The 21,166-nt window shown below is 42.6% G+C and overlaps 1 protein-coding gene across 1 annotated transcript in view; it reads left to right on the top strand.

The window, feature by feature from the left end:
• Positions 1 to 21,166, top strand: part of nbeaa (neurobeachin a) — a 449,617-nt gene that overhangs the window by 381,520 nt on the left and 46,931 nt on the right. Inside the window, exons 46-47 of the mRNA XM_078403202.1 lie at positions 4,064 to 4,204; positions 13,934 to 14,053. Coding sequence (XP_078259328.1) covers positions 4,064 to 4,204; positions 13,934 to 14,053 — 261 coding nt within the window. The remainder of the gene's footprint in view (positions 1 to 4,063; positions 4,205 to 13,933; positions 14,054 to 21,166) is intronic.

Below are 21,166 nucleotides of genomic sequence, written 5' to 3'. Positions count from 1 at the left end.
TAGCAAAGTCTCCCTTGGTATCCTGATGGGGAATGACAGGAAAGTGGCAAGTTGAATTTGGAATTGGTTCAATAGGTGAAAGAGGATGGAATATTTACCGACTGGCTGGCTGAATGCCTTGAGCTTCCAGTATTGAATGGTTTGTCCCTTAGCTTTTGAGGTCTTTATCGATGGTTTAGAAAATGGTTGAGAATGGTTTAGATGGGTGGTGAATCTGTGGAATTCATTGCCACTGGCAGATGTGGAGGCCATCATTGGGTATTTTTAAGATAGAGATTGACAGATTCTTGATTAGTGAGAGTGTCAGCGGTTATGGAGAGAAGGCAGGAGAATGGGGTTGAGAGAGAAAGATAGATCAGCCATGATTGAATGATGGAGTAGACTTGATTGGCCGAATGGCCCAATTCTGCCACTATAAGTTATGAACATTAAAAATAATTGTGGAGGGAAGTGATTAGGAATTTGTCAGATGATTCTAAACCTGGCAGTGTGGTCACCCACAATACGTCTCTGTCGTTAGACAGGATCGACAATTTGCCTCATGCTCACATTCTCGCACGATCCACTAAAGTACTAAAGTACTAAACCATTCAAGCGCCTTAACAGAGCATCTTGGAGAAACAGTTCAAAAGATTTTCAGCTCCGTGAGTGAAGAAATAGTTCAGACACACTTAAATACCTGACCTGTTGTGGCACTTTCAAACAGACCCTGTTTCCCTTGGCTACAGCTCAGGGACTATATCCAATAGCTGTAGATTCGGCTGCCAAAGAAAACAACCACTTAACATCCACCCTATCAAGCCCTTTCAGAATCAATAAATCATTATCATCTCTCATTCAGCACATACCTCACACTCATTTATATCCAATTACTGCAGTTAGAACATAGAACAGTTCCACAGATGCTGCCTGACCCGCTGAGTTCTTCCAGTACTCTGTGTTTTCCAACTAGTACCACACTCCAGGACCACAGCACACCGATTGGTCAATCAAAATGTGTAGGAAGGAACTGCAGATGCTGGCTTACACCGAAGATAGACTCAAAGTGCTGAAGTAAATCAGTGGGTCAGGCAGCATCTCTGGAGGAAAGGAATAGGTGACGAAAGGAATAGGAACCCTTATTCAGATTCCATTGGTAACTGGTAAATCAATTCCAACTCAGAACTTCCTCTTTTACTACATAGAAAATGGAACAGTACGGCCAGGAACAGGCCTTATGGCCCACAAATGCCTGTGCCAAACATGATGCCAAGACCAGCTCTTATCTGCCTGCACATAATTCATATCCCTCCATTCCCTACACATTCATGTGCACCACCATCACCACCCCTTGGCAATATGTTCCAGGCACCAACCACAATCTGTGTAAAATAACTTGCCCCAGACATCTACTTGAAACTTAAAATTACTCACCTTAAAATTATGCCACTTAGTATTTGATTTTTCCATCCCGACTGTCTATCCTATCTATGCCTCGCATAATTTTATATACTTCCTTTAAGTTCCGACTTCACTGAGTTCCTACTTAACATAAAATGCAGTGTTTCAAAAGGGTACCACAGTCATTCAAGTAAAGTAGGGATGGGCATTAAATATTTATTCCTGTCAGTAGACAAGATTGGTGCACAGTTACACAGGTGGTAGAGCTGTTGCCTCTCAGTATCAGAGACTTGATACTGCGTACTGCCTGTGTAGGGTTTGAACGTTCTGCCTATGACTGTGTGGGTTTCCTCCGGGTGTCCACTGTAAAATTTATCCCAACGTGTAATTTAGTTTAGTTTAGAGATACAGCACGGAAACAGGCACTTCGGCCCAGCAAGTCTGCACCGACCAGAGATCACCCCAGACACTAGCGTTATCCCACATGCTAGCGACAATTTACAATCTTTACCAAAGCCAATTAGCCTACATGCACATCTTTGGTGTGTGGAAGAAAACCGGAGCACCTGGGAAAAACCCACGCGGTCAAGGGGAGAAAGAATAAACTCCCTACAGACAGCACGTAATCATTATTGGACCTGGGTCTCTGGCACTGTAAGGAAGCAGCTCTATCACTGCACGACTGTGCCGCCCCACTACAAAGTGAGGGAGTGGATGAGAATTTGGGATAATGTAGAACTAGTGTGAACGGATGATCAGTGGTCAGTATGGACTCGATGGCCTGAAGGGCATGCTTCCATGCTGTAGCTCTAAACTAAACTAAACCATATTCTAAGTGAATAAAAATAAATGGTTTTGAGTTATTTTTAAATTGAACAGCATAATTGAAATTTGAATGAGAGTGCTAGTAAGGTGTGTCAATATACGATCCATTTCTGTTTTTCTTGTAAATCTATATATCCTCGATAATACACATATTTAGTATGCAATTGAAAGTATTACTAACGGTAGTTTGTTGACATAATGGACTGCATTTTATTATTTAAACACCACTACTGGGTTCTACACAAATTAATTCAGCAAAAAAACCCCTATAAAACAAGATAAAATGTCATTAAAGATAATGTACTGTGGCATCAAATAAAAAGGTGAAGTGCTGACGCACATTTTACAGCAGCGTGCTATGTAACATTTACAATTATCAACCATCTTGTCGATGGAAACCACATATTAATTATATTTAGTAATTCGTTACCTATTTAAAACATATTTAAGATATAACTTTAACAAAACCACTCAACGCTGCTTTATGTCATGTAACACCTTATGTCTCTTTCTTTAGGATATTTTTATCTTAAAATCCATGGCATTTGATGGGTTGTTTCTCATTCATAAGTCATCACTGAAAAACACAGACCTGTTTAACCACTCTACACTGCAGGATTTACTTGTCAAGTGGTGGATATAGTCCAGGCTGAGGCATGCTGAATATGTCAATTAAGAGATGTTGAGACAACATTTAAACATTTTTGCGTTAAAAAAAATATTTGTGAAAACGGAATTTTTCATTTAGTGTCTTATGGAAAACTGTGCAAACGTTAAGCTGCCAATTCCTGTCTACAATTTTGTCTACAAGCTAAGTGGTTAAAATAGAGATTCATGGATTGCCACCCTGACTACTATGTAGCTGACAAAATAATATATGCTATGCAACATTCTGGAAATTTTATGACTGAAAGGAAAATGCAATGAATAATATACACGTTAGCAGACTACTAGACTGTCTGTGTGGTGTTTGCACGTTCTCCCAGTAACCACGTGGGTTTCCACCAAGTATCATAGGGTGTGGAAACAGCCCAATCGGCCCAACTTGCCCACACCGACCAACATGTCCCATCTGCACTTGTCCCACCTGCCTGTGTTTGGCCCGTATTCCTCTAAACCTAAGTGCTCCGGTTTCCTCCCACATTACAAAGACATGTGGATTTGTAGGTTAATTGGCCTCTGTGTGTTGGGAGTGCATGAGAAGGTGGGATTAAAGAGAACTAGATTGAACGGAGTATCGATGGTTGGATTGGATTTGGTGAGCTGAAGGACCTGTTTCTATGCTGCATTTCTAAACTAAACAAAATTAAACAGATCAAGTTGCTCTACAGCCTATTTAGAAAGATTGTTTGCTGGTTTGTCGAAAACACCTTTGTCAATATTAATGCTAGGTCAAGCAAATAACATTTAACGCATATATGCTATCATTATTCATTTCTTTCATAAGAAAAAAATAACTTGAAGCAATGACTTTTAAAGATTGGCAGAAACAAATCCTTTATGCATTTGCAGTAAAAAGAAATGTTATTGTCTCCCTGTAGACACAAGGAACTGCAGATGCTGGTGTACAAAGAAAAGGATACAAAGTGCTGCAGTAAATCAGCTGGTCAGGCAACAGCTCTTGAGGGAAGGGTCCCAAACCGAAACATCACCTATCCATGTACTCCAGAGATGCTGCCTAACCCACCGAGTTACTCCAGTAATTTATTGTCTCCCATACTAAAATGATTTGGAAAATGTATTACTGTTGGAATCAATTTCAGTAACAGATCAACCGAAGGGAAGCTGCATTTTATTTTCCCAAATGATATCTAAAGTTAACACTAATTATTTGTTAACTGCATTTCTTCCCTGACAGCCAATTGGATCTCTGAACCCAAAGCGAGCTGTCTTTTATGCTGAGCGTTATGAGACATGGGAGGATGATCAAGTTCCACCTTACCACTACAATACCCACTATTCAACAGCATCGTCCACACTATCCTGGCTTGTCAGAATTGTGAGTATCTTCATTTGCAGATTTTAATTTTAAAAATGTTGGAATCAACAGCGGAAACAGACCATCCAAATTCAGACTCTGGCTAATTTCTTCTGGAACTCAACGTGTGTTTGCTAATGTTATCTTTTTACCAAACGTTACAAAAAAAAGTAATTATCTGCATAACAGTTTATTTTAGGCAGGAACAACTGCAGATGCTGGGATCTTGAGCAAAACACACAAAGTGCTAGAGTAACTCAGCGGGTCAGGTAGCTAGAGAATGGTTCAATGGTTGTTTATTGTCATGTGTGCACTGCACAGTGAAATCCTTTTGCATAGCTCACACATTCATGTGTCGCCATATTTTGGAGCTATTTACAGTGAATAGGCTATCCATTAACATGGATAGGCAACGTTTTGGGTCAGAACCCTTCTTCAGATTGATTATAGTGGAGGGAGGGAGAAAGCTGGAAAAGGAAGAGGGGCAGAATAAACCCTGGAAAGTGATCCTGGATACAGGTGAGGAAGAGGTTGATTGGCAGAAGCGTGGTCAAAGACAAGAGATGACAAGGACACAAACACATGTGAGAGGAGGCATGAATTGTGAGGCCAGAGGAAAGGATGTAGGTGGATGGGGATGGGAGGGAGGGGAAAGGGAGGCAGAATAGTGAGAGATCCAATTTATTTTGTTATTCTCACTACATTTATCAACTAAATCATGACATTAGAATATTTTAATCATGTCATTAGTGACCTTTGGATTATTTAGATTGAATATTTTGAAAATTCTCTGCACTTTTACATTTATTAATCAACCAGAAAATAACAAATATTATTTTATGGTAAAGAGTGAGAACTAATGAAAAAGGACAAGTCATTACTGCGAGCATGGAAATAATTTATCGCATTACAGATTATGTGTATTATGAAAGTAAGAACTAGGATATATAACATGCAAGAAACTGTTGGTAATTGTGTTCTAAATATTTAATGTGTAACATTATTCCATCATTTTGTTATTACAAAAGTGGTTATTTCCTTTGTTCTGTGTAAATTATTTTGTACTGGCATCATACAAGTTGAAGTAATCAGATAGGGGAGGGGGGTAGCACAGCGGTAGGGTTGCTGCCTTATAGTGCCAGTGACCTGGGTTTGATCATGACTATGGGTGCTGTGTGTGCGGAGTTTGTACGCTCTCCCTGTTACCGTGTGGGTTTTCGCAGGGTGCTCCGGTTTCCTCCCACACTCCAAAGATGTACAGGTTTGGCAGTTAATTAGCTTTGGTAAAATAGTGAATTGTCCTTAGTATGCAGGATAGTGCTAGTGTACGAGGTGATTGCCGGTCGGCGAGGATTTGGTGGGCCGAAGGACCTGTTCCCGCGCTGTAACTCTAAAGTCAAGTCTAATCCATTAATCATTCAGGTCCAATGCGTGACCTTTAAAGTAAACGACTCGTTGGGTCCAAACCTCTCCTGCATTGGTCTAGTACCCTCCCCTCCCCCACTCCAAAAGCACACAGCAAGATCCCAGGGTATATCGCGGCGAACAGCAGCAGGAGAGCGGCTGCCAGGTCCGGCAACCCTCCCCCAACTGCGCAGGCGCGGCTGCCTGGCCCGGCAAGTAGGAGCGCACTGAGCAGGCACAGCTGCCGGGCCGTTTAAAGTCCCCCGGGGCCAGGGGCGGGCAAGGGGGGATAGGAAAGGGGAGAGGGAGCCACTCACACCGGCCCCGGGCGGCCATCGCGGTGGCCAGCAGCAGGAGAGCAGATTCAAGGCGCTGCCGCATGTTTGTCCTTCCGGCGGCCATCTTGTTTGAGCTTCTCTCTGACGCCGCACTGCACCATGGGAGGAAGGTCAGGCGCGGGGCACGCCGGGACGGGCACCGGTCCTCCCCAGCAACCCTCCCACAACTGCGCACGTGCGGATCCGGCAGCCATCTTCTTTGACCGTCTCCCATTGTGACGTCGAACACAGAGGTATTACTGCGCAGGCGCGGCTGATGGGCACGGCAAGTGGGAACGATATATTAAAGTTTAAAAAGTGAATAACGTTTAAAATATAACAACAATTTGAACGGAATTTGCTATTGCATACCGCAGCCAATGGTGAGTAAAGTGGGCCTAAAATTGTTATGCTATCGTGTACCGTTTTGGCTGTATTTCGGGAACAAATATACATAAATACAAACAAATATATATACATACATACAAGATGAGAGTTTTAGTAACATAATATATATATATATAATAGGCGGGCGTGGACCCATTGGGCCCAAATCTCTCCTGCGGGCCCGGCAACCCTCCATCCAAACCTCTCCTGCAGGCCTGGCAACCCTCCCCCAAGTGACGACACTCACCCACTCCATCCCCCCTCAACCCCAGCTCAAAACTCCCCCGGGGCCGGTGGTGGGCGAGGGGGAAGGGGAGAGGGAGCCACTCACCCCAGCCCCGTGTGCGCAGGAGAGCTCTCCTCTCCCCCCCCCCCCCCCATTGGCCGCCACTCCCGTCACTCGGGTGTGTCCCGCCCCCCCTCCAAGCTTTGGTTCCTGTATGCCTCAATTCCCAAAACTTGCTAGACATTGAGAGGGTTAGGGTATTTGATGAGAGCAAGTTTCTGTGCCACTGTAATGCCTTCACAGTTTTGACAGGCTCCATGACAGTCCGATTGCCCAGGCTCAGATATGAAGAAGAACCGTGTTTAGATAAGTAGATAAATAGCGACCACAAAACAGTCGGGATGAGGGGTGGGTGCCACAGGTTGCCACTGACCCTAATGTAAAACACTCTGTCCAGGAGGGGCAAAATAGCAAATTAAGTAAACTTGTACTATAGTGATTGCCCGGAGAGGAAAGGGGTCACCATGGCGACCATTAAAACCCCAAATAAACCCACAACTTTTGCCAGGGAGTGCGGGCCTCCATCATGAGGTACCGCAAGGCTCGGTGCTGGGACCGCAGCTATTTACAATATACATTAATGACTTGGATGAAGGGATTAAAAGTACCATTAGGAAATTTGCAGATGATACAAAGCTGGGTGGTAGTGTGAACTGTGAGGAAGATGCTATGAGGTTGCAGGGTGACTTGGACAGGTGTGAGTGGGCCGATGCATGGCAGATGCAGTTTAATGTGGATAAGTGTGAGGTTATCCACTTTGGTGGTAAGATGAGGAAGGCAGATTATTATCTGAATGGTGTCAAGTTAGGAAAAGGGGACGTACAACGAGATATGGGTATCCTAGTGCATCAGTCACGGAAAGGAAGCATGCAGCTATTGAGGGTGTGCAGCGTAGGGTTACTAGGTTAATTCCTGGAATGGCGGGACTGTCGTATGTTGAAAGACTGGAGCAACTAGGCTTGTATACACTGGAATTTAGAAGGATGGGAGGGGATCTTATTGAAACATATAAGATTATTAAGGGGTTGGACACGTTAGAGGCAGGAAACATGTTCCCAATGTTGGGGGAGTCCAGAACCAGGGGCCACAGTTTAAGAATAAGGGGTAGGCCATTTAGAACGGAGATGAAAAACTTTTTCAGTCAGAGAGTTGTGAATCTATGGAATTCTCTGCCTCAGAAGGCAGTGGAGGCCAATTCTCTGAATGCATTCAAGAGAGAGCTAGATAGAGCTCTTAAGGATAGCGGAGTCAGGCGGTACAGGGAGAAGGCAGGAACGGGGTACTGATTGAGAGTGATCAGCCATGATCACATTGAATGGCGGTGCTGGCTCGAAGGGCCGAATGGCCTACTCTTGCACCTATTGTCTATTGTCTATGGCGGACAGGAGCTCACATCCAGGCCCTGCTAGCAGCCGGCCGCGTGTTGTTCATCCCCTTGCCTGTGGCCTGAGGTCCGGGGGTCGGGTCGGGTCTGGTCGGGCTCCCTCACCGCGCAGGTCGGGTCTGGACTTGGCCACAGCGACGAATCACCGCCAGCTCCCCATTATAGGCATCGTCACACGCAGACTTTAATACGCCGCCAAATATATGTGCCTACAAGTTCCAGAGTCGAATTGTCACCGATGCATGTTCCCCAGAGCCACTGCCTGACCCTGAGTTATTGTGTCCAGCCGTATTGTGTCTTTTTTGAATACATATATTCCCCACCTTTGCACTTAATGTCAGCTGGCGTACTTTGCAAAAGACGAATTAGCTGGTCCTGTTTTGCTGGCAATACATTCTAGACGAATAACGATACAATTACTTTATCCTGCTTTACTCAATTATCCCGTTCCAGTTGTATCATATATTCCACATTTATTAATCTTCAAAAATTCATTTAGATAGATAGAATATTATGAAGGAGGGAGAGTGCATTTATTAAAGTTTTCAGCTGGACGGCTCAGCCCCCCCCCCACCCCTCATTGGCCGCCACTCTCTTCACTTGGGCGGGTCCCACCTCCGGCGGCCATCGTGGGCAACCCCCCCCCTCATTGGCCGCCACTCCCGTCACTCGGGCGGGTCCCATTGTGACGTTGAATGCAGCTGACGGCCAGGGCAATGGAGAAGTGATTTTTTAAACTTTAAAAAGTCAATAACTTTAAATATATAATGCCAATTTAAATGAAACTTGTATAATATAGACCCCAGGACAATGGTGAGTATGGTGGGCCTAAAATTGTCGCGCTATTGCGTACCGTTTTGGGTTTCCGAATCAACGGACACAAACAAACAAACGGCACAAACATGCGGCACAAACATACGGCCATACAGCCAAACAAACAAGATAAGAGTTTTAGTAATATATAGATAACTTTTTCTGCTTCATAAACATAGAATGCATTATTTTCACGATTTAGCATTCCAATTTAGATTTTTATACTTGTATATTTTAGAGATACAGCGCAGAAACAGGCCCTTTGGCCCACCGGGTCCGCGCCGCCCAGCGATCCCCGCACACTAACACTATCCTGCACCCACTAGGGACAATTTTTACTTTTGCCCAGCCAATTAACTACATACCTGTACGTCTTTGGAGTGTGGGAGGAAACCGAAGATCTCGGAGAAAACCCACGCAGGTCACGGGGAGAACGTACAAACTCCGTACAGACGGCGCCCGTAGTCAGGATCGAATGTGAGTCTCCGGCGCTGCATTCACTGTAAGGCAGCAACTCTACCGCTGCGCCACCTTGCCGCCAACTTATCGTTAGAAGTTATATTCAACTTTGAAGGGGATATGAATGAACTAATGGTTTAGCAGAATCCAAGACATCACATCTTTGATTTGAAGCTTTTATTTTCAACATTGTTAAGGTTGTCCTAAATTTAAATACAGAGAAGCTTTACAACAATTCTTTTATAACAAAATCTATGAGAGCATGTTTTAAACAGATAACTGTTTTAATTCCATTAAAATAGAAATGGGATTGATGCACAGTGTAAGTGTATTACAGGTTTGGACAGGCAGTCAGCCATCTCCAATAAAACTGATTAAGTTGCCCAGCTTGACATGAAATTACAAAATTAGATTAGGCAATGACATAACCTTTACTTTACACAGCGACAGAGATTTTTGATGTTTTTATAGAACATTCGTGGATTATCGTGCAATTTCACTTTCATTCACCCCTTAAGTGAGTTTGTGAGTGCACAATAATGTCTGACTGCCGCACAAATAAAATCTACTCAACTTGTGTGGCACGGTGGCGCAGCGGTAGAGTTGCTGCCTTATAGCGCCAGAGACCCGGGTTCGATCCCAACTACATGTGCTGTGTTTGTATGTTCTCAATGTGACCTGCAGTGGGTTTTCTCCGGGAGCTCCAGTTTCCTCCCACACTCCAAAGGGCCTGCTTCCACGTTGTATCTCTAAACTAAACTAAACTAAACTCATATTTATTCTCCTCTGATATTAGTTGTACGGGATAATATCAGATTCAGGTTAGTAACTTTGAAGCTCTACCCATATTGGCATTTGTTAAATAGGTTAAATATTGACATTTGTTCAATAGGTTCATATTGCATGTACAAAAACAGCGTCTGAATGGAGAAGATATTTATTTATGCAGTCTCTTTGGATTGCAATACTAAAGTCCTTAGTTTAGTTTAGTTTAGTTTAGACACACAGCATGGAAACAGGCCCTTCGGCCCACTGAGTCCACAATGACCAGTAATCCCCATATATTATCATTGTCCTCTGGACAATTTATAGATTTTACCGAAGTCAATTAACTTGCAAAATCACCACTTTCTCAACCACTCTCTGCACACTGGCCTATCCAAAAGTCTCTTAAACGGCACTATCGTATCTTCCTCCAACACCACCCACCCCCTCCCCCGCCACATTCCAGGCACCTATCACCCCTGTGTAAAGAACTTCCCCGGCGCACTCCTTTAAACTTTGACCCTCTCACTTTAAAGATATGCTCTCTAGTCATTGTGCAGGAAGGAACTGCAGATGCTGGTTTAAACTGAAGATGGACACAAAATGCTGGAGTACAGCAGGACAGGCAGCATCTCTGGAGAGAAGGGGTTGGTGACATTTCAGGTCGAGACCCTTCTTCAGACTTCTTTCTCTTCCATTCCATTCCAGACTCCCATTCCTTCTCTCTAGAGATGCTGCCTGTCCCGCTGAGTTTCTCCAGCATTTTGTGTCAATCTTCGGTTATGACCAGCATCTGTAGTTCCTTACTACACATTTTGTCTTCCCCTCTGTTATCCGGCTTCCGAAAGGTCCATGCCTTTTAGTATTTGATTTTTCTATCCTGGGTAAAAGGTTCTGATTGTCCACCATAATTCATCTATGTCACTCATAGTTTTATATATTTCTATCAGGTCTCCCTGATAGATGATCGATAGTCAGCATGGTGGGCTAAAGGGCCTATTTCCATGCTCTATGGGGTTACGTGGAGAAGGTAGAGAATGGGGTTGATAGGGAAAGATAGATCAGCCATGTTTGTACGGTGGAGTAGACGATGGGACGAATGGCCTAATTCTGCTCCCAGAACTTATGAACTTTCCATTTTCTCCTTCAACTAATGGAAAACTTAAGCATTCTGGGAATATCTGTCCACTGGACATTGAGAATGCATGGATTTACTAAAGATATTCCAAAATTTCCTTGCCTGTCCTGAAGGAAAAATAGAATCCAAATATTGAGAATAATTCACTTAGGTTATCTGCAAACACAAATTGGAGGAACAGCATCTCATATTTTGCTTGGGCAGCTTAAAGTGAGAGAAATATTGATTTCTCTCACTTCAGGTAGCCCTGGCATTCCCTCTTTCTCTATCTCTCCCCCACGCGTCGCACTGGCTTCTCATTTTCACCCTACGAACAGCTTACAATGGCCTGTTTCCTTTATCATCGTTATCTTTTTGCTTATTTTTCATTCATTGTTCTTTATCTCTCCACATCACTATCTATATCTTTCGTTTCCCTTATCCCTAACCAGTCTGAAGAAGGGTCTCGACCCGAAACATCACCCATTTCTTCTCTCCAGAGATGCTGCCTGTTCCACTGAGTTACTCCAGCTTTTTGTGTCTATCTTTAGTTTATCTTTTCATTTGTTTAATTGCTAGAAGCCTGATTAGAATTGTTTGATTCTGTGGGGTTCTTTTGGTTGATTTTGTTGGTTTTGATTTTCTACAAGGCATTCTTCATGTCTTCTACTGCTATTTACAGTTGTTTTATGCAATACCATTAGTCTGAAGGCATAGTTCTACAGGTCCACCACCGATTTTCTGGCAACTGGTGGTCTGGCAACTAGTGGTCTCGCGCCTCCTTTAATCTGCAAAAAATCACGAGAGCACACTTGAAATCCCCCCCTCCCTCACCGAAGATGTGGCGCCTAGGCCAGGTGAGGTGGCCGATCTCGACCTCATCGGGACTTCCGCGTTCGATCGGTGGCTTGAATTTGCTCCCTGCGGCCAGGGCTCTGGAACTCCATCTCAGCTGGAGTCAGCAAATCTATTCCCATAGCCGACTTCCAAGGCCATCTTTGCAGGCCAGTATCTCGGCCCCTTGGCGGCATAGGCGGACAGTTCCGGCACCATTGGACTGCACTCAGAAGCTATGACCTTTGTTGGTCCGGCAAAGCAGATAATCCAGAAAGGCTCTGGAATCAAGGGTGCCGGAAAATCGGTGGTAGACCTGGATTAACAGTAACTTTGAGAAAGAAACTCTACTACAGATCTTTTAATATATCATCAGTAAACTTCCTCTGACTTGGCTGATGATCAATTGGAGACTGTTTTGTATAAAATTTGATTTTAATTGCCTGATAAATGCCAGATATCTGTCTCCAGATGGTACACTGAAAACTTTAGTTCTAATTAAACAGCTGGGCCGATGTAAATTTTATAGTAGACAAATGTAAGATCATTCATCGAACCATAAAGGTTTATGGCACAATAATAATTTATCATAACTGTGTTAGCTGTTAGCTTAGACAATCAAATATGAAATCCCATTACTCTATAAAAATCTGAGCCCCTCCTATTGCTCCTTTTAGAACAGGAATTAACAAATTGTGCATTCCAAAGGATATGGTCATGCAACATGGAAACAAGAGGCCCTTCAGCCCAACGTCCATCTACACTTGTCTCACCTGCCTGTGTTTGACCCATATCCCTCTAAACCATATCCTACCTATGTATCTGTTTAAATCTTTCTTAAATGTTGTGATAGTACCTGCCTCAACTACCTCCCCCGCTCCGCAGTTATTTCCATACATCGACCACCCTTTGCATAAAAATGTTACCCCTTGGGTTCCTATTTAATCTTTCCCACCTCAATGCTCTTCCCAAAAGCATAGACTTCCTAATTACCTGCAGTAACTATCAAATTCCTTCTTTTTCCAGGATAGGGGCCTCCCGATTCAATTGTTCAGCAATATTTTATAGTCCCTCCATTTAAACAATATTCTACTGTTATTATCTTCCTACTAAAGTGAATAATCCCGTTATACTCCATCGACCCAAGTTTGGTTCTCTCATTTAAATAGACTTGTTATGTTCTCCTGACAACATTAGCAAAGCTGGTGTAATATGCAGTCCATTCATGTAAAGAAGGGTCCTGACCCCAAAAGTCACCTGTCCTTTCCCTCTACAGATATTTTCAGAAGTCATAGGAGCAGAATTAGGCCATTTAGCCCATGGAGTCTACTCCACCATTCAATCATGGCTGATCTATCTTTCCCTCTCAACCCCATTCTCCTGCCTTCTCCCCATAATCCTTGACACCTTTACCAATCAATACCCAGATGCTGCCTGACCCGCTGACGGTTCGTGGGACAATCCGGACGGAGGCGACAGCTGCAACGGCCCTTTATGGCCAGAGGTAGCTGGGACTGTGAAAATGGGACCAAATCCTTGTGACTCTTGCATATGGACTCAGTGGGCTATTTCCATACATTCTGTACCAAATCTAGGGATTGTACTTACATATGGCAATAATCTTACTAATCTGTATGCAAAAAAAAAGAATTTCACTGTACCTTTTTACACGTGATAATAAAGAACCATTGAACCATTGAAGTCAGGATCATGTGTATGGCTTGGCAGCAGCTATTAGATGTTGGCATTCTCATTCTTATGTTGCCCTTATCCTAGCTGACCAAGGCCTCGTGTCTGGACTGAGCTGTGTGAGCAGTCTTGGTGACTCACTGCACTAGATGAGTGAACAGTTGTGGATGGAATGCCTGTTGTTCTGATCACATCTTTCTTCCTGCCTCAGAAGCAGTCTTTTATTGTTCAGACCTTATGTAGCAGTCATGTACCAGTTAAATTCACAGAAATATAACTTTTGGGTTTTTTTCAGGAGCCGTTTACCACATTTTTCCTTAATGCCAATGAAGGAAAATTTGATTATCCGGAGCGAACGTTTTCCTCCATTGCAAAGTCTTGGAGGAATTGTCAGAGAGACACTTCAGATGTGAAGGTATGTAAATGTACTACTGCATTATCGTATAATAAGGCTGTTTTGCTGCTTCCCCTTTCCCCCTTTTCTTTCCCACCCCTCTCACCCGTACCCCACATGGACTCGCACCAATTTCTCCCCCCCCACCTCCACCTACATTCCATCCTCTGGCTTCACAACTCGCAATGCTTCAATCCCTTTGTCTCAAACCTTCTGTCTTTTCATCTTGAGCAATTGTCCAACCATCTGCCTATCAAAAAAGCCCCTCGTCTATATCCACCTATTACTTGCCAGACTTTCTCCGACCCCTCCTCTCTTCCAGCTTTCTTCCCCCTCACCACCAGGATCGATTTGAAGAAGGGTCCTGACCCAAAACTTATCCATGTTCTGCAGAGATGCTGCTTGACCTGTTGAGCCACTCCAGCACTTTGTGTTTTCTGTTATGTTGCCTGTTCATTTGTGCAGGTTGATGCAAGAACAGCAAGTGGGTTATACCATGACAATTGAACTTGCATCAGTTGAATTTACGGTTATTAAACCATAATCTAGGAGACAATCTGATTCTCCTCTACCTCATATGACAGAACAGTACAGCACAGGAAGCCTTGTTTACCACCCTCTCTTCCTGTGACACCACTTCCAGGGAACTATGTACCTGTGCTACTAGATAACTCTGCTCTACAACACTCCCCAGTGCCCTACTATTCACCGTGAATGTCCTGCCCTGGTTTGACTTCCCATAATGCAACACTTCACGCTTATGTAGCACCGGTTTTTGGAGCTAGCAGTTAATTGATGCGGAAAGCTCCATTTTAGTCATATCATATATCATATATATACAGCCGGAAACAGGCCTTTTCGGCCCACCAAGTCCGTGCCGCCCAGCGATCCCCGTACATTAACACTATCCTACACCCACTAGGGACAATTTTTACATTTACCCAGCCTATTAACCTACATACCTGTACGTCTTTGGAGTGTGGGAGGAAACCGAAGATCTCGGAGAAAACCCACGCAGGTCACGGGGAGAACGTACAAACTCCTTACAGTGCAGCACCCGTAGTCAGGATCGAACCTGAGTCTCCGGCGCTGCATTCGCTGTAAAGCAGCAACTCTACCGCTGCGCTACCGTGCCGCCATTGCTATGGAGTGCGAAGCTTCCATCCAGATGAGGATTTAAAGGCCAGAGCAGATTTGACAGCCTTTGAGTTGAAGTTCTGTCCTCTGTATAAATGTCATTAAAATACGAACTGCAGACTAGATAATGATAATATTACTATGTAGCTACAAGAAACTGGAAATACTGGTTTACAAAAAAACACACAAAGTGCTGGAGTAACTCAGTGGGTCGGGCAGCAGCACTGGAGAACATGGATAGGTGGCATTTTGGGTCAGGATCTTTCTTCAGACTGATTGTAGTGGCAAGGAGAAATGGGAAGAGAGGGGGTGGAGGGTGGGACGAACCCTGGCAAGTGATAGGTGGATACAGGTGAGGTGGGGGGAGGTTGATTGGCAGATGAGTGGACAAAGACCAGAGATGAAGTCAAGTCAAGTCAAGTCAATTTTATTTGTATAGCACATTTTAAAACAACCCACGTTGACCAAAGTGCTGTACATCAGTTCAGGTACTAAGAACGAACATATAATGGCACACAAACATAATAGCACATACATAAAACAAAAAGTGAAGAAACAAAAAGTGTGAGATAAGGAGATAAGGATAGAAGATGTGCAAAATGTGATGTCAGAGGATGGAAAATAGGCGGAAGGGGTTGGGGGTGTGGGTGTGGAGTAATGAGTGTGCATCCAAGTGGGGCACAGGGAAGAGAGGGTAAAAAAAAAGGGGGTGGTGGTGTTTGTAGGTTAGTTGCCTAAAATAATATTATTGCCGTTCTGCCTAATTTAATATTTTCCCCATTGCAACAAAACACAGCTGGAAAGCCATTTGTCCTCAATGTGTCATATAGCTGAAGTTAAATGCAAAAGCAGTCACATTTGCCTCAGGCTGTTAATTAACCATTAATGACAAGTTTATTTTAAAAGCAGCTTATCGTTTGCTGCCTGTGTCCAATGAAGCTGTATATCGATGTAATCCAACTTAACTATATGTTTGTGTGTGTGTGTGTCTGACTTTCTGTGTGTGTGTGTGTGTGTGCATGTGTGTGTGAGTCTGTGTGGTATTAGTGTATTTTAGGAGGATCGTGAACATAACTTTGTGTACAGAGATGTTTTCATGCATACATAGGCACACATGTTTTTTCTGATTATATTGGTCGAAATTACAACTAATTCAGGAATATGATCAAAAGAAATGTTTGACATCTGATCTTCCAGATCCCAAAATTGGGAAAGAGTCTACGTTTTACAGTCTTTCTTTATTAATCCTGGCCTCCTCCTGTGGTAATGAGAGCAAGCTGGGAAAAGAGTGGCTGTTAGTAAGATGACCTTTCAGAAAGCATTCACCCAGAAAAGACCTTAGCTAGACCAGTTGGCTTCACACTGGTATTTATAAAAATGTGATAACTAGTGAAGGAAACACAATGCAGAAATCTTTTCTGCAACATATTAAAAACAATACGTTCAAGGTAACTGCTACCTTGTCAAAGCCTTTGCATATTTGACCAAATATCATTCATCCTGCTTAAACTAATATAGTTAATGGAGAGGATTAGACAGTTCATTATAAGTATTTTCCAGAATTAATGGATAGCAAGGGATCAAAAGCTAGAAAAAGATGGCATATTTAAAAGCTTTGCAGTGAAGTACATTAGAAAAGTGGAAACGTATGTTTTGCGTTTCGTATCGTGGTACAGCCATGATATCAACCTGCTTTGGTAACAGTAGAACATAACACTAAATATTGGTTGTGTGGTTAAAGATTCTTATTCATAAATTTGTTTAATTTAATTATCTTTCCTTTTCCTCCTCTCGCAAGCCCTGGGTTCTTAAACTAACCCTGTTGTCAAGAACTTATGTTAATATTACATGAGAATATACATAATCTTTGTCTGGCCTGGTGATTTGGCTTATTTCACACTTTATTGAATTTCACCTGAAGCGAAATCAAGAAAGAAATCTGCATTAAAGTGACAAGAAAGGAAGCTTACTTAATTAATTTAAACAAACTATATTTTCATAGTACATATTTTCCTTGTAGGCCATTTGTAGGAAAGCTGGAGGAAACTATCTAGTTTCTGATAATTAAGAATGTCTTTGGTACATCATATTCCTGGCACATTAGTGGGCTGAGGTATCAAATTTAATTGGTTACTTTAGTGACTGGGGAGATTTTTTTACGTTTTAGTACCACTGGGCTCTGAGAAAAGCCGACATGGAATTGGATTTCAAGAAGAGTGTCATCCATTTTGATCATGTTACGCATTGTGGTGCCTTAATGCTTGTAACGATGTAATCTGGTGCATTTAACCTGTTGCTCGGATTTGGGAAATTGGAGGCTTCAGGCTGTTTTTTAAAAAAAGCTGGATCTTGTTAGAGCTTTAGCGTAAAAATACTGCAGTATGGTTTAGATGTGTTTAATTCAAATCAGGATAACAGTCTTAGCAGTGAAAACCATGCTATACTGAAAATTGTGAAAAGTCAAACAAATATTCACAAGTAAGGGAGCATAAGTAAAATACTAGCTCAATAGATTTGATATAATTTATTGAATAGTCTATTAACAGTTGTAGTCCTCTGTGTCATAGTACCTTACTGAGTACCAGTTTAGTTTAGTTTAGTTTATTGTCATGTGTTTACATATCTGTTGTGCTGCTGCATGTAAGAATTTCATTGTTCTGTCTTGAGACGGAATAGATAGGGTAAATGCCACAGACTTTAACCCAGAATAGGGGAATCAAGCAGAGGACATTGGTTTAAGGTGTGGGGGGGAAATATTTAATAAGAATCTGAGGGACAACTTTTTTACACAAAGGGTGGAAGATATTTGGAACGAGCTGTCGGAGGAGGTAAAAACCTTTAAAAATGATTTAGACATGTACACATATAGGATAGTGTAGGAAAATAACTGCAGATCCTGGTACAAATCGAAGGTATTTATTCACAAAATGCTGGAGTAACTCAGCAGGAGAGGGAGCATCTCAGGGGAGAAGGAATGGGTGACGTTTCGGGTCGAGACCCTTCTTCAGAATGATGTCAGGGGGGGCGGGACAAAGGAAGGATATATATAGGACACATATAGGACACATATAGGATAGGTTTAGGTTTAGAGTGATATGGGCCAAATGCAGACAGATGGGACTAGTGTAGATGGGGCCTATTGGTCGGCATGGGCAAGTTGGGCCGAAGAGCCTGTTTATGCGCTGTATGACTATGACTCGGCGCTGTATGACTATGAGGAATATCAGAAAACTCCAGTTTGACCCCCTATCATCAAGCATCAGAGCAGCCATTAGCCTCCTGTCGCTATCAGCTATGATTCAGTTTTGTAGCACTCTTGGCCTGCAGTTAGAGGATTACGTGATCACGAGACTTGAACACAAAACAATGCCTTGGCAATCCTGCAATGCTGTAGTTGTGCTGCACTGTCAAAGGTGCCACCTGTCAAAAGAAGAATTAAACCTACAATTCTTCTGCTCTTTATTTGAAATAAAGTCTCGAGGGCATAGCTTTAAGGTGAGCGAGGAAAATTTAAAGGTAATGTCAGATCTGAGTTACTCCATCTTTCTGTGTCCTTTTTTGTGTAAATCAGCCTCTGATGTTTCTTGTGTCTCCATTTTAAAGGAGATGTGCGGGGCAACATTTTTATAGAGCGTGGAGGATGGGTGATGGGTATCTGGAAAGCGCTGCCAGGCGTGGTGGTGGAGGTAGACATGATAGTGGTGTTTAAGAGGCTCTTAGACAGGCACATGGATATGCAGGGAATGGAGGGATATGGATTATGTGCAGGCAGAGGAGATTAGTTTATCTTGGCATCATGTTCGGCACAGTCATTATGGGCAGAATGACCTGTTCCTGTGCTGTACTGTTGTACAATATTTTACTGATTGTAAGATACAAGCTTCCATGACGTAGCCTCAAAGGGGATCATGAGAGCTATCATTTCTGCCCTGACCACTATTTTACACCAACTCTGTATTGTAAAAATATGAGCTAAAAGCTGATGTTGTTATCTTCAGTCACAAAAACAAAATTAATCCATATTTCATTGACTAACATATGGAAACTTAAGCAGAAATTCTGTAATGTTATTAAGAAAGCAGAATTGAAAAAGACAGTGGAAGAGTAATTGATTAACAGTGGAAAATATCTACGGAGACCATAAAATATAAGAAACCCATACCAGTACCAGGTCCAGATCCAGGTACAAGGATAGGAAAGGTTTAGAGGGAAGATAGATACAAAATGCTGGTGTAACTCAATGGATAGGCAGCATCTCTGGCTCAAAGGAATAGCTGATGTTTCGGGTTGAGACCCTTCTGGATATGGGCTAAACTTTGGCAAACAGGACTATCTTAGGTACGGCATCTTGGCCTCCAATAAATCTCTTCACCAGTGGCCTGATACAACCCTTCATGCAATGCACTCCATCAATCATTACTGATATCCAGTACTCATTTGTCCACTATCTTCATATAGGTACTGCTAATCCTGGCTGCAGCACCAAACTCTGGACCAGCTTCTTCCCCTCTGTTATCAGGCTTCCAAATGGTCCATCCATATGCTCGGGTACTGTCTGGTTCACCTCTACCCCATTGTAGACATTGGACTTTGTCTCTGGAACTGGTTCACTGATGCCTCAACTACCTCCTCTGGCAGCATCTGCCTTGTGCTGATAGTTGTTTAACTGCACACCAGTATTGAGATATGTATCCCTGTATGGAGCTTGTCTCCAACTAGATTCTCTTCCATGTCTTCTCCATTGAAAACTGTGTTATCTTTACAGTCTACGCAATGTGATTGCATTTCATTCTGCAAAGCACTATAACTCAATATTATAATAACCTTTGGTATATTCTCCATCAATGTAATTGGTAACGTTAACTTTACAGTTGATGAAGAAAATCAATGCCAACTCATTTATATGGAAGTAAAGCACAGGAACATATCCTTCAGTCCACAATGTCCATGCCGAACATGGTGCCAAGTTCAACAAATGTCCTCTGTGCCTGCTTGTGGTCCATTTCCCTCCATTCCTTGCATATTCATGCCCCAATCTAAAAGCCTCTAAATTTCCACTATTCTGTCTGTTTCAATCACTGCCCCTGGCACTCACCACCCTCTGTGTAAAAAACATGCCCCTCGCAACTCCTTTACCCCTCTCACCTTAAAGCTATGCCCCCTGGTCTTTGATATATTCATCCTAGGAAAAAGGTTCTGACTGTCTACCCTTTCTGTGCCACTCATGACTTATGTACTTCTATCAGGTCTCCCTTCAACCTCCATCGTTTCAGAGAGTACAATCCAAGTTTGTCCAACCTTTCCTTATAGCTAATATAGCTACTTACCCTCTAACCGAGGCATCATTCTGGTAAACCTTTTCTGCACCCTCTCCAAAGCCTCCACATCCTTCCTGTAATGGGCTGACCAGAACTGCACACAGTACTCCAAATGCAGCCTAACCAAAGTCCTATAAAGCTGCATCATGACTTCCTGACTTTTATACTAAATGCCATGTCCTATGAAGGCATGTAGACCATACACCTTCTTAACATGTGTTGTCACTTTCAGGCCAATATGAACTTGGACTCCAAGATCCCTCAATGCTCTTAAGGGTCTTGCCATGAATTATGTACTTTCCCCTTACAATTGATCTCCCAAAGTGCAACATTTGCTTGGATTAAACTCCCATCTGTTATCACTGTGCCAGAAGTAATCCCTGAAAATTTGAATTTAAACAGTTTTACAGACAATGAAAATGTTACTTTAAATTTCTGATATTTTGGAGGTGTACATTTTGAAGAATTGCATTGTGTATTTTCTATGCTGCTGGAAGTAGAAATGTAAATCATGAGATTGTTTTGCAATGAACATTTCCTCAGTAATTGGATGGGAGCTTCTATAATCTCTTTTATTTCACAAAATTGACAGATGCAAAATGCCAGATGCAAACTTCCTTTTAACATTTAATGTAAGTGTTCATTGCCAACTGACAATTAAATTTGATCCCCTTTTAGA

This window comes from Rhinoraja longicauda, chromosome 7, assembly GCF_053455715.1.
Source record: "Rhinoraja longicauda isolate Sanriku21f chromosome 7, sRhiLon1.1, whole genome shotgun sequence".
In the NCBI taxonomy this organism is placed as follows: Eukaryota; Metazoa; Chordata; class Chondrichthyes; order Rajiformes; family Arhynchobatidae; genus Rhinoraja; species Rhinoraja longicauda.
Note: the sequence above shows the minus strand (reverse complement) of the source record. Positions and strands in the feature narration are given on the sequence as shown.